This window comes from Copadichromis virginalis, linkage group LG10 (genome assembly GCF_057382275.1).
Source record: "Copadichromis virginalis isolate Kocher_CV1m ecotype Utaka linkage group LG10, C_Virginalis_male_GT1.1, whole genome shotgun sequence".
NCBI classification, from domain to species: domain Eukaryota; kingdom Metazoa; phylum Chordata; class Actinopteri; order Cichliformes; family Cichlidae; genus Copadichromis; species Copadichromis virginalis.
Window position 1 is genome coordinate 33,553,111 of NC_140627.1, and position 13,445 is coordinate 33,566,555.

Here is a 13,445-nt window from a genome sequence, read left to right on the forward strand (position 1 = left end):
CAGCATAGAAATGATGCTGTGTGCGATGTATGTGGGAAGACAGTTATATACTGTAGCAACACAAAAACGTTTTAATGGCGATTCGACAGTTGCGATTGAGTAGATGATTGTCAAGCTTATTTTACATTTAAGGCCACAAGGAGGTGCTCTTCAGAAGAAGTGGGTGGCTCTGAGAAGAGCCGTTGGGTGGATGCAGCAGAGCTGCAGTTTACTTGGAGCTGGTGTACTTGGTCACGGCCTTGGTGCCCTCGGACACGGCGTGCTTGGCCAGCTCACCGGGCAGCAGGAGGCGCACGGCGGTCTGGATCTCCCTGGAGGTGATGGTGGAGCGCTTGTTGTAGTGAGCCAGGCGGGAGGCCTCAGAGGCGATGCGCTCGAAGATGTCGTTGACGAACGAGTTCATGATGCTCATGGCCTTGGAGGAGATGCCGGTGTCGGGGTGCACCTGCTTCAGCACCTTGTACACGTAGATGGCGTAGCTCTCCTTCCTGGTCTTTCTCTTCTTCTTGCCGCCCTTGCCGGCGGTTTTAGTCACGGCTTTCTTGGAGCCCTTCTTGGGCGCGGACTTTGCGGGTTCAGGCATTTTCCTTCGTCGCTACTTCACAGCAGAGAATGTGCCCGTCAGCGCAGAGCGGCTCTCTTTTATTTCCGCTGTATGCAAATGAGGCTGTGCAGATCCCCGCCTGTCATTGGTCGAGCTGTTGCTCCCTTTCTTTAGTGGGTGAAAAGTTACTGGCAGTCGCACAATGTAAAGTAAAGGAAACCTCGGCAACAGCCCTCTTTCAGTGATGCTGAGAAAGCAGGTTTCATGACATTTATGCAGTGTTTTAGGGAAACAGAGAGGTATTTGGGACATAAGAGAATTTGTGCTGCTTCATTGTTACTTGTTCATGTTCTGATTTCTCAAACCACATATGTTTGTGTCCAGCTTTAATTGGAAATCAAACTGAAAGAAATGTGTAGTACAATTTCTAATCAGAGAAAAAAAAAGTACAAATATAATCCTTTACTTTACTTGCTGCAACGCAACACGTCCTAAAAGATTATGTATTCATATATTTAAGGTGTATCAGGGTTGCTCTTTCTTTGCTCTTTCACTGCTTTGGAGCAGTAGTCCATTGAAGTTTCTACGTTACTACTAAGGAATGTCCAAAGTCACAGTGTGCTGGGGATGAAACGTTGGAACATCTGCTGTGATCTTGTTATAGAACAGAAATTAGACAACAAATGGCTAGGGTGGGATTTGACACTGATAACAACATAAAAGCTATAAAGTAAGAAAAATGTTTGATAGTAAAAGATGGCTTTTCTGGTTAATCATGTGTATTGTTAATACCCACATTTGGAAAACAAGAACTAAAGTGGTTGGGAAACAAAAAAATGATTAGTAATGAGGCTGTTGGTAAAAACATTTTTCCAGATCTGAGGAGGAGAAAACAGAAGAACAATAGTCCTTTACCTTGGGATCTTTTAAACATATGAATAGATAAATAATTTTGAGTATTTTTTTATCTCTATTCTTTCTGTGTGTGTGTTGCAAATTGTTATGTCTTGACATGTGCTTTGATGTAAATTGCCATGTAACTTGAAAATAAAGGCTTAAAAAAAACATCTTTCAACAACTGTGACGGTTAAGATGCTGCCTCAAAATGAGTATCCTTTGAATTTCCAGCAACAACTTCAGTGCCACCACCATCTTTGTGAATTTGAACCAGAGATCATTGTTGTTTAATTATTCTATATATGCTTTAATTGTGTATCCCCTCACAACACCACGGGCCGCTCTGCAGGAGTTTGTAGAGTGGTGTGACAGCACCAAAATTGAATTGAACGTGAGCAAAACCAAAGAGATGGTGGTGACCTTCTCCAGTAGGCAGAGGGATCTGGCTGCTTCAGTCACCACCACCATCCACGGGAAGCCAGTGGAGGTAGTTGAGTTACAAATACCTGGGGACCATCTTTGATAACCTTCTGAAATTCTCTGCCAACACTGAGGAGATTCTCGAGAAGTGCCACCAACAGCTACACCTCCTTGGGAAACTCAGCTCCTTTGGAGTCAGCACACCCATCATGATGACTTTTTTACTACGCCTTCCTGGAAAGCATCATGACCATCCATTACCTGCTGGTTCCACTCCCTCAGCCTTCATACAGGAACAGACTGCAGCACCCGGCAGCAGTGTGCTCTAAAATCATTGGCCTGCCTGTCAGAACTCTGGCACAGGTTTTCAGCCAATAGGCCCTTAGACAGGCAGCCAAAATCATCAACGACCCCTCTCACATTCTTCACCCCGCATTTCAATGGCTCCCCTCTGGGTGACACCTCTGCATTTCCTGCAAGACTGAAAGGAGGAGAGCCACCTTTGTCCCCAAAGCCACTCTGCTTTTTAACTCCAGCAGATTAAGACCATTTCCCTACACCCATATACATAAACTACACTCTTTTTATACTGCCGACACTTTACTCAGTTAATTATTCACCTTTCAGTCACTTTAATTTCAAAACTGTAATTTGTGTATATTGCGTATTTATTTATTAGTGATGTGCGATACCACTGATTTCCTTTCCGATCCGATACCAAGTAAAATTCAGGGGGGTATCGGCGATACTGATCCGATACTCTGTGCAAAAACTTAATGTTTCATTGCATTTCATAATACAATATATAATTGTATTATGTAATTGTAATAATAACATAACCATATTGCTTCATAATGATTAGAGGACATCAGACAACTTGTTTTCATTGCTTAATAATGCAGAATAATCATATAGAAATAAAAAAAAAAGCTGACGTTGTGCGTCTGCGAGAGACGTCTGTCTCGCCCTAGCAGCACCTGTCCCTGTCCTCCTCTTCAGTTCCTCAACATAAGCTCATCATATTCTGTGATGTGATTTACTCCGAGGTGTTTGACGAGGTCAGTGGTGTTGCCACAACACCTCACTGTCTTGCCACATACATCACAAACCACGCCTGGGCTGTTTGTGGAGGTAAAACGCGTCCACACATGACTCTGTTTGCGCTCAGCCATTGTTGTGAGTGTGCACGCCAGGGGCTGCCACACAGTTATACAGCCGTATTTCGCATATGACTATGAAAGGCGTAAGAGGAAGTTGTTCCTTCCAAATTAGACGATCCGAATGGTATAGTTTCTTTCCACTGCGTTCATTTTAATGGAAAAACAACAAACTTACCCCAGAGTACTAAAATATTGATATTATAATATGAGAATCGATTCTAGAACATAAATTGCTGGTATCGGAAGAATCCTTATTTCAGTATCGATCCGCACACCACTAGTATTTATTATCTCACTCTTACTGCCTGTTTATGCCAGGTCTATCTTCAACGCTATGCTGCTCTGTTGTTTCTTAATTGCCCCCATGGGAATAAACAAAGTCCCTCTGATTCTATCCTTTAATAAAGCCACAAAACACGTGACAACAATTTTCATGATGGCATTTTGAACTAATCAGTTTTAGCAGACAACACACTGAAGCTATACTTCCGTGGTGTGTGGCTTATTAGAGGAAAAACATGTCACTGCTTGCATTTTTCCATGTTACACCAGCGTTTTTCATACTGAAAAGGCTGAAGGTTCAGAGACAACCATGCCAAATGACCCCTTGATAATCTTTGTAACTACCACATGCCTTACTAGTGAGACTAATTAAATCAAATGCCTTTTAATTGTCATAGTTGGGAATCAGAAGATTAGCAAGATAAGAAACATCAAAGAACAAAGCTCTTAAAGGGAGGTGTGTGGCTCTTAAAAGAGCCGTTGAGTTCTTTCAGTTGGTGTGAATGAGTTTAACCGCCGAAGCCGTACAGAGTGCGGCCCTGTCTCTTCAGAGCGTACACCACGTCCATGGCGGTCACGGTCTTCCTCTTGGCGTGCTCGGTGTAAGTGACGGCGTCACGGATCACGTTCTCCAGGAACACCTTCAGCACACCGCGAGTCTCCTCGTAGATCAGACCCGAGATACGCTTCACTCCGCCACGACGAGCAAGACGGCGGATGGCGGGTTTGGTGATTCCCTGGATGTTATCGCGGAGAACTTTACGGTGACGCTTGGCGCCTCCCTTTCCGAGTCCTTTGCCTCCCTTGCTTTTTTTTTTTTTTTTAAAACACTTTATTTAAATATCAAAATTCACAATTACAAATACACATAATACAAGCACCATGCACAAATTATTCACATCTTATTTTACTTATTACAATAATAAAAGCTCCCACGGCAGGTCTTTTCCTAACCACCCTTGCTATCTCTTAATAATTTACAATAGATACATTAATACAAAAGTTAAATAATACAACAGTTAAATTAATCAAACATATTAACATTAGTTATATCTTCAAAAGGTCCCAAGGTAAAGGGCTATTCTTTTTTTGTTCTAAAGTCTTCCTCCTTCTCAGGTCTGTAAGGATATTTTTGCACACAGCAACGCTATCTATCATTTTTTGCTCAATGACCACCTTGGCTCTGGTTTTCCAAATGTGGGTGTTAATGACACACATAATAAGCCAAAAGAGGCGTCTTTTACTGTCATACATTTTTTCTTTAAACAGACCATATTTTATAGCTTGTATATTGTTGTCAATTTCAAAACCCATTTTAGTCATCTGTTGTCTGATTTCTACTGTTCTATAACAGGATAACAGTAAATGTTCAAGGGTTTCATCCTCGACACACCGTGGCATTGGACATTCTTTGGTGGTAACATAACAGCTCCACTGCACCACCGCTCTAACAGGGAGGCGTCCAACAGATATCAACCACACAGTGTCTCTCATATTTTCAGAGATTAATTTGTCGTAGATATTTTTAACTACTAGCGGGCATTCTTCTACGCCCACGCCCTTATATTTTATCTGTCCTTCATTATTTTTACTGTTAATTATATTGTATACTTGTTTAGTGGATACTTGTGTCCAGTTAATATTAAGGTCTTTCCACTGTTCCGTAGTGTCGCCAAAGAGGAGTTTATAATACGGCATATTGGATCTAGCCCTACCTTTTAGTTTTCCCCATTGTACTTCGTTACCTCTAATCCATGGGGTTCTCCTATTAAGAGCGCTAAACACATTTTTAATAAAAGGAATCCTCAAAGTGATACGGAGATCTGGCGCACCCAATCCACCACACTCTTTGCCTTTATACATTAAAGTTCGTTTCGTAACCTCACGGTTTGTTCCCCATATTAATTTAACACACAGTTTGTTTAAGAGTAAAAGTGATTTGTGAGGAGGAGGAAAAACTGTGGCAAGGAAGAGAAGTTTAGATACTATATGGGTTTTGACTATATTTACTCGCGCTTTATAGTTAGTATTTTTATTTTCCCACTTAGCAACTTCTTCTTTAATTTCGCATTCCTTTTTAGACCAGTTTAACAAACAGGGGTCCCCTTTGTTGATCCAAATTCCCAAGACTTTCATTTCGTCATTTACTTGTATGTTTATTTTCGGCTTTTGCAGTAAGGAACCAAACCACACGCCTTCTGTTTTTTCTGGGTTTAATTTTGCCCCTGATGCCAATTCATATTGTTTGAGGTGAAAAAATAACCTGTCCAACTCATCCTGGTTCCTAATAATAACTGTAACATCGTCGGCATAAGCCATAGCTGTCACTCTATAGCCATCATTAAAACAGTAACCTTTAATATTAGTGTCTTTATTAATTAGTTTCAATAAGGGATTGATGGCTAAAACATACAAAGCAGCGCTTAGCGGGCATCCCTGTTTCACTCCACACGAAGCATGGAATTGTTCGGTCAAACTTCCATTTACCTTGACTTGTATGATGGATTTTTTATATAACAATTTTACCATGGCGATGAAACTGTCCGGCATCCCATAGGCTTTCATAACTGCCCATATATACGAATGAGAAAGATAATCAAATGCTTTCCTTTGATCTAAGCTAAGAATAAAAAAGTCAGAGTCTCTTCCGGAGTATATTACCTCTCTTAGGGTGCACAGATTATCCCACATCTGGCGACCTTTTATAGCACATGTCTGTTCCCTCACAATAATTTTATCTAATATATCTTCTAGTCTATTCATTATTATTTTAGCTAATATTTTATAATCAACATTCATTATTGTTAGTTGTCTATAATTATTTATATCACTTTTATCACCTTTTTTATATAATAAACACATCAGGCCAGAATAGAAAGACTCACATAATACTCCTTTTTCAAGCCCTGAATTCAAAGTTAAGGTTAAAAGTTCATTTACTTCTGCTATGCCCAGCTTGTAGAACTCAGCTGGGAGACCATCTAATCCTGGAGTTTTATTATTATTCAGTTGCTCGATAGCAGCTGCAACCTCTTCTTTTCTTATCGCCCCAAGGAGTGAATCAAAAACAGAAGGTTCAAAAGGTTCAATAACACTTAACAATGATCGTAAAGCATTACTGTCTGAAGGTAATGTAGAAAACATGGAAAGGCATTGTTCTCTGACAACGTATCTTTTCTCACTCTCATTGGCGGTTAATTTTCCACTTCCATCTCTAATAGAGGGAATAAAGTTGCTACCACGTCTCTTCTGACCAGTGACAATCGCAAAGTCAGTATTTCCGTTTTCATCACACCCTGCTGTTATCTGCATATTGAATAATAATTCTTTATTTATCAATTCTATTTCTTTTTTTAACTCATCCATCTGATGTTCCTCTTCTTCATTTCTTTTTTTATACTTTAGACTTATATATGCTTTTACATCTTCATTATATTTCATATTCTTGGCATGATTTAACTCCCGACATTTAAATTTGAAGAAATCTTTCAATCGGCTTTTAAGCAAATCCCACAGTTCTATCTCAGAACTTACCAGAACTCTTAATTGTAATATTTTTTTAATTTCACATTTTAGTTCTTGTATTAGCGCCGAATTCCTCAAACACGTTGTATTTAATTTCCAATAGCTTTTAGGATAGTCAAGACCACACTGCATTGTGGCTTTAACAATCATGTGATCAGATAGATCAGTCATATAGGTGTCATAGTTAAGGGCGTGTATTGAAGAAGAAATATAAATCCTATCTATTCTAGTCTTGACATTTGTGTCAAATCTAGTAAAATGGGTCTTTGTGGGATGTAATATTCTATAGAGATCTCTAAGGGAAGCATCTGCGCAAACCTGCGCTAAAAATTTACCTTCACGATTGACCTTAAAAGGCGTTGTAGCAACTCTATCACTTTCCTCCGTTACAATATTAAAATCGCCACACATTATTAAATCAAAACCCACTTCCAAGAGCTGCTTCATTTTTTTTAACAGCCTCATTTTCTTTGTCCTTTCAGGTGCAGTGTAAACATTGATGATCCGCATCTTCTGTCCATGATAAAAACAGTCAACTAAAAGAAGTCTTCCAGGGATAATGTCTCTTCGTTTTATTATATTCACATTTGAGTCTTTAAAAAAGATACCAACTCCATCTGCACTATCCTCCCCGATTGAAATTATTGAGTGCCCCGGACACCACATTTGAGTTAGTGCAGATATATCATTGTCACTTTTCAGTCTCATCTCTTGTAGACAGAGAATATCATAATTTAGTTTTGATAAATTTTCAACTTTCCTTTTTCTTAGTCTTTCTGATTGTAACCCTCTAACATTCCATGTTATTATTTTAAGAATACTCATATTTATGTAGTAGAAGGGTTATTCAGTAGAGGGAGGGAACATTGTAGATTCAACATTACCTTGCGGAGGGCTGGATCGATCGTCTTTTCTCTTATCTCTGCCATAAGACGCCATCGAGACACTTCTTTTCCTTCCTCCTGTCGTTGTTTCATTTACCAATTCCTCCATCGCAGGATGCTGTTTGTTAAGAAAGATCCCTATTTGTGGATCCACATCATCTTGTCCTGCAGGATCATCTGTAGGAGAAGTCTCCACAGGAGTCGAAATGGGTGATTCTTCACTATCACTTGCACTTAGATAGCTTTCAGATGAATTTTCTTCCTCGCTTTCCCTTCGCTCGTCATCGCTCTCACATTCCACATCAGAGGTTTGTGAGAAGGATTGGTCTCCTGGTTCCTCTCCACCTCCAACTGCCATTTCTTCGGGTTGTCTTGAAAGCGTCAAATCCTCTTTTATGTTGTTATTGTGTGTCTGCGGCTCCGTTACTCCCGGAAGATTTGTTGTGTTACGACTGCCTGGTTCTTGTCCTGAGGCAGCATCTGAGACAGCCAATGGATTTATCAAGGACACATTTCCATGTGTGGGCCTTTCCTGTAGCGGAGCTGGATTTGAAGCCACTGACAGCGATGAGGTGGTTGGAAAGTTCGTGCGAAAAGCACTCGTGGAGGGCTGCTGGGAAGCTTTAGTCATATTTGCAAAGGATTTGGGACATTTAAAGAAAGTGTGTCCTTTCGCACCACAGAGTGAGCACTCACTTTCATTTTGGCAAATGTTAGCCTTGTGGCCCAACTCACCACATTTCCAACATCTGATAGTGGGGCATTCTCTCGCCTGATGGTCTGGACCTTGGCAGATAAAGCACCTTGCCGATTGGCCAGGATAAATAATCCTGCCATTGTAGGGGCCCAACGAGATGGAATTAGGGATGGAGATTATATGTCCAACTTCATCTCTACGCATCCGAACTTTGTATTTTCGGACTCCGTACCAGAATCCGAATTTATCTACTGGCTTGACTGGGGGTTGAAGAATCTCGCAATACCTTTTAAGATATAGCTCGATATCTTGGTCTGGAATCCTTCCAGTCCAGAATTTAACAACAAGAGTCACTACCTCTACCTGGACAGAAGACTCCACTTGCCAGTCTTTCCATTTCGGATGTGAAGCGTTGGAAAAAGAGATCTCCAAGAAGCGACGTAAGGGCGCCTCTTGGGTGAAACACAGCTCAAAGTCCCGTTTATTGGGCAGAGCAATGAAAGAGTATATGTCCTGCACATTCAGCCAAGATGTTTGTAATAACAGCTCTTCAGCAACATAATCACGGGTCGGGGGGTCCCCGTCTCCGATGAATTTAAGTCTCACCCATAAATTGCTGAAGTTTGAAGCAAAAGGTAATGGGGCATACGGGGGCATGGTTACAATACTAATAATCCTTGCCTCCCTTGCCCCTTCCACTCATGGTTACTGTTTCTTCTTTGACCGAACAAAGTTGAATAACCTCCCACGCGAGCTCTCTAGTCTTATCTCTGAGTGGCGGACGTAATAGAAGACAGCTGCCTTTTTTTTCTTTTTTTGGTGAATCAAATTTCATGAGCCCCGTCCACCTTCCTGCCCCAGTGTGGACCTGAACCGATTTCAGCTTTATTTGTTTTTAATAAGATTTAATATAGTGATTAACTCATTAGTCTAACACATGATTCGAGGTCGGACACAAATCCCTGACAGGGTTCCATCAAAGATGATATCCAGTCTAAACACCTGGCCTAAATCAAATGTGGAGACCAGTGAACTATCAACACATCTATCATAAAGACTCACACCAAAGCCTCCTCATGATGTCTGAGCAAAGTCTGTTTTGTTTTCAAACAACTAGCATTTTTCATTTTATTTTGTTCTTGAAGCACTTACTGCAAATGAAAATGCATCTTTAAAACTCGTACAATATTCCTGCTGTCTTTACTGCTTTAAAACCCAAAATGTAAGTAGATATAAATATAAACAGATACACTGAAAAAATTCGCAGTACACATTCTTGCAATGTCATTCATTTACAATAACAGAAACAGAGAACATTAACTTTTTGTCAAAATGGCAGGCACTGCAGCTTCCACATTCTATGGCAATCAGGGAGGTTACGTGATAACTGTTTTCAGAGATTGTTTCTCTTAAAGATGAAATTGTTTCTTCCACATTACAATCTTCAATTTGGTTTATTAAGATGTCATAGATGTACAATAAGTTTAACCCTTTCACAATAAAACTTATTCATTGTCCTTTGTGGTGGACAGCAGGACTTAAAACCTCCATTTTTAATACTTCAAAAAGCTGAGGGCTGAAAGAGCTAGAAAGGATTTGATTCAAGTTTGTGGAAGGAGGGTTAGACTTTGAGCTTTTGGGAGATGAGGTGGAGCAGATCCAGGCATTGCAGCAGGAAGGTGACATGTTTGAGGACGAGTAAATCAGTAAACCAGCTTTCAAGGAGCCGGATTAGGGACGAAGTAACAACACCCACAATCCACTATGGATTAGAAGTAATGTGAAAGCTCGATCTTTTACACTGGGGGATTTGGTTTCTCTTGCACAGCTGAAATACATCTGCTCAATCTACACAGGCTTTCCATGATCTCAGCAGACTGATGTATATTTGCTAGAAGTGCACTAAACCACATTACTTTGCTCTATCTCAATCCAATTTCAACCCTTTTGAATCTGGGTTGAAATTATTTTTTACATGAAACAAAATCAGCTGCTCAGTTGATCTCATTATAGCCAATGAAATAACTCATGACAGATTCTTCAAGATTCATCATGTTAACAAATGAGCTCGTCTCTTGTCAGAGTGCAAGAAAGCTTCAGTCTGCTGAGACCTGTGTAGATGAGCAGATTATTCCTTTCCCAGGTCAAGTTTACACATTACTTTTTACACATAATGGGCGTAGTGAATGCTGCCATTTTGGCCCTACCTATGCTCAAAAGCAGACATGTCCTTTGACCTTCCTTATCTTCCGTACGGCTCTCTTCATCCATGGATCCAGCTTTAGGTGATTATTGGGCAGAATGCAGTTTTATCAAAAAGCTTGTCTTTTAAAAAGTAATTTGTTAAAACTGTTTTAATGTAATATTTTTTTCAGAAATTCCTAATCAGAATATGTTATTAACCCCAAAGGAAATTATGTGGTTACAGTTCCTTCTCGGGAGAACAAGAGGAATATTATGACATGGAATACTTACAACAAAATTAACAGAAATGGGCAAAACTGTCGTAGAAAGTTTTGGGGTTTTTTTGTTTTTTTTTTTTAAATGATGGCTTTGTCTTAGAATTATGGAGTATTTTCTAAAAATTCCACATAGAATATAGTAGTATCCAACAGTGTCATATGAAAACATGTAAATGAAAGCAGCCGGTGAGAATTTTAACATTCACTCCAGTGGAGAGCCCCAAGAGCCTTGGGGAACAGTCTAAAGAAAAAAACCGTGTTGACTGCTGTGGTGAGCTAGCATCATCATACCCTGCAGAACGCAGGGTATGATGATGCTAGCTCACCACAGCTCACCACATCTGTCATTTGTAGATTCAAGACTGCATTTAATTATGAGGCAAACAGTGTGTAAGATTTGTCGTCATCATCATCATCAAACAACTACAGTGGAAAATCTCAGGACATGTGCTCCTCGGCAGAGGTGAGTGGCTCTGAAAAGAGCCGTTGGGTGGATGCAGCAGAGCTGCAGTTTACTTGGAGCTGGTGTACTTGGTCACGGCCTTTGTGCCCTCGGACACGGCGTGCTTGGCCAGCTCACCGGGCAACAGGAGGCGCACGGCGGTCTGGATCTCCCTGGAGGTGATGGTGGAGCGCTTGTTGTAGTGAGCCAGGCGGGAGGCCTCAGAGGCGATGCGCTCGAAGATGTCGTTGACGAACGAGTTCATGATGCTCATGGCCTTGGAGGAGATGCCGGTGTCGGGGTGCACCTGCTTCAGCACCTTGTACACGTAGATGGCGTAGCTCTCCTTCCTGGTCTTTCGCTTCTTCTTGCCGCCCTTGCCGGCGGTTTTAGTCACGGCTTTCTTGGAGCCCTTCTTGGGCGCGGACTTTGCGGGTTCAGGCATTTTTCTTCGTCGCTACTTCACAGCAGAGAATGTGCCCGTCAGCGCAGAGCGACTCTCTTTTATTTCCGCTGTATGCAAATAAGGCTGTGCAGATCCCCGCCTGTCATTGGTCGAGCTGTTGCTCCCTTTCTTTGGTGGGTAAATTGCTACTGCGCAGTCTCACAATGGAAAAAAACATGACCTTCAGCTTTCATTCACTGGACTATATTTAACATTCACAACGCGACACGTCGGGATTGTGGCATTAGTTAAAGAAAGTAGATTGAAATGCGCACGTTAAAGTGAAACTTATGAGATATTTGGAAGAAATAAGAATTTAAAGAATCTGTGCTTCTACAGTTAGTGATGCCTCATATCATAGATGATTGTTCTCAGAAATGTATTGATGTTCTTCTTGATATCAAACTGAAAACATCATGTAATATTTCTTATTGGAGCAACCAAACTAGACATTTTTTTTAAATCAAATGCATCGTTTTTACTATTGAAGGACTTTATAGTCCTAGCATATAAACAGGTTTTTACTTAAACATGCATTACATAATTCAACATAAATCCTGTATCTGACAATAGTTATTCCAGTGATTGCTCTATGTAATATTTACTTATTGTGTATTCAGCCATAATGTCTGTTAATGTGAACACATCACTATTGCCACTTCGCCTCGCCAAGTTTGTTCCACTCCAGTGTTTTGGCAAATAAAATTGAGACCATGTTACCCCTGAAATGGAAAACCTGTCCAGGATGAACGCTGCCTCACAACCAGGAATAACCTCCAGAGTCGGACACTATTAAAGAACAGCGTAGTTATCTTATTCACCTACTCAGATTTCATATTATAGCTCTGAACACCAATTAAAACAAGAGCTCTTATTTAATAGAGCCATGCGTTATCGTAACATAAAGCCTTCCACCATCTAAAATGTATGTCAGCGTATATGTCCAGAGCAAAAGAACATAAACCCATATAATCAAAGGTTACAACATCTACAACCAAAGCTCTTAAAGGGAGGTGTGTGGCTCTTAAAAGAGCCGTTGAGTTCTTTCAGTTGGTGTGAATGAGTTTAACCGCCGAAGCCGTACAGAGTGCGGCCCTGTCTCTTCAGAGCGTACACCACGTCCATGGCGGTCACGGTCTTCCTCTTGGCGTGCTCGGTGTAAGTGACGGCGTCACGGATCACGTTCTCCAGGAACACCTTCAGCACACCGCGGGTCTCCTCGTAGATCAGACCCGAGATACGCTTCACTCCGCCACGACGAGCAAGACGGCGGATGGCGGGTTTGGTGATTCCCTGGATGTTATCGCGGAGAACTTTACGGTGACGCTTGGCGCCTCCCTTTCCGAGTCCTTTGCCTCCCTTGCCCCTTCCACTCATGGTTATAGTTTCTTTGACCGAACAAAGTTGAACAGGACTTGCTTGGCAGAGGCTGTTTATTTGTGTCCCATCTCCGGACGTAACAGAGAAAAAAGGGCGAATTTTAACAAGGCCCCGCCCATGTTTTTCAAATTGCAACCGTCTTTACGGAGAGACGTAAAACCGTTCACTGACGTCACACTTTCAGGGACAGATAGTAACAGTAATGTGAATAGTTGGCTTTTGTATTATATGATTTATTTATTACATTTTATATGGAGTGAATAAATAAAAGTATATTTACGGTGGCCTCTAGAGACAAAGCACGTAC

At 41.0% G+C, this 13,445-nt stretch overlaps 4 protein-coding genes across 4 annotated transcripts; all 4 read right to left on the bottom strand.

Annotated features, from left to right (window-relative positions):
- Positions 1-53: 53 nt before the first annotated feature.
- On the bottom strand, positions 54-610 carry LOC146700867 (histone H2B 1/2). Its single transcript, XM_085471435.1, has one exon. The coding sequence runs from the start codon at positions 581-583 to the stop codon at positions 209-211; it is 375 nt and encodes a 124-aa protein (XP_085327561.1). The 5' UTR covers positions 584-610; the 3' UTR covers positions 54-208.
- Positions 611-3,657: 3,047 nt separating this feature from the next.
- Positions 3,658-8,070, bottom strand: LOC146700868 (histone H4-like). The gene is made up of 2 exons (XM_085471320.1): positions 7,810-8,070; positions 3,658-4,133 (listed from the first exon to the last, which is right to left on the bottom strand). The coding sequence occupies exons 1-2, from the start codon at positions 8,068-8,070 to the stop codon at positions 3,813-3,815; spliced, it is 582 nt and encodes a 193-aa protein (XP_085327446.1). The 3' UTR covers positions 3,658-3,812.
- Positions 8,071-9,524: 1,454 nt separating this feature from the next.
- Positions 9,525-11,801, bottom strand: LOC146700869 (histone H2B 1/2). The gene has a single exon (XM_085471121.1). It carries the CDS (start codon positions 11,756-11,758, stop codon positions 11,384-11,386), a length of 375 nt encoding a protein of 124 aa, XP_085327247.1. The 5' UTR covers positions 11,759-11,801; the 3' UTR covers positions 9,525-11,383.
- A 549-nt stretch (positions 11,802-12,350) lies between these two features.
- On the bottom strand, positions 12,351-13,181 carry LOC146700870 (histone H4). Its single transcript, XM_085471436.1, has one exon. It carries the CDS (start codon positions 13,133-13,135, stop codon positions 12,824-12,826), a length of 312 nt encoding a protein of 103 aa, XP_085327562.1. The 5' UTR covers positions 13,136-13,181; the 3' UTR covers positions 12,351-12,823.
- Between the last annotated feature and the right edge of the window lie 264 nt (positions 13,182-13,445).

What these genes read in the sequence shown, in the direction of transcription:
- LOC146700867 (XM_085471435.1), bottom strand. Translation starts at nt 583, where the DNA reads ATGCCTGAACCCGCAAAGTCCGCGCCCAAGAAGGGCTCCAAGAAAGCC.
- LOC146700868 (XM_085471320.1), bottom strand. Translation starts at nt 8,070, where the DNA reads ATGGCAGTTGGAGGTGGAGAGGAACCAGGAGACCAATCCTTCTCACAA. An exon ending in ATCCTGCGATGGAGGAATTG is followed by an intron (nt 4,134 to 7,809) that starts GTAAATGAAACA and finishes ATTTAAATAAAG; the next exon opens with TGTTTTAAAAAAAAAAAAAA.
- LOC146700870 (XM_085471436.1), bottom strand. Translation starts at nt 13,135, where the DNA reads ATGAGTGGAAGGGGCAAGGGAGGCAAAGGACTCGGAAAGGGAGGCGCC.
- LOC146700869 (XM_085471121.1), bottom strand. Translation starts at nt 11,758, where the DNA reads ATGCCTGAACCCGCAAAGTCCGCGCCCAAGAAGGGCTCCAAGAAAGCC.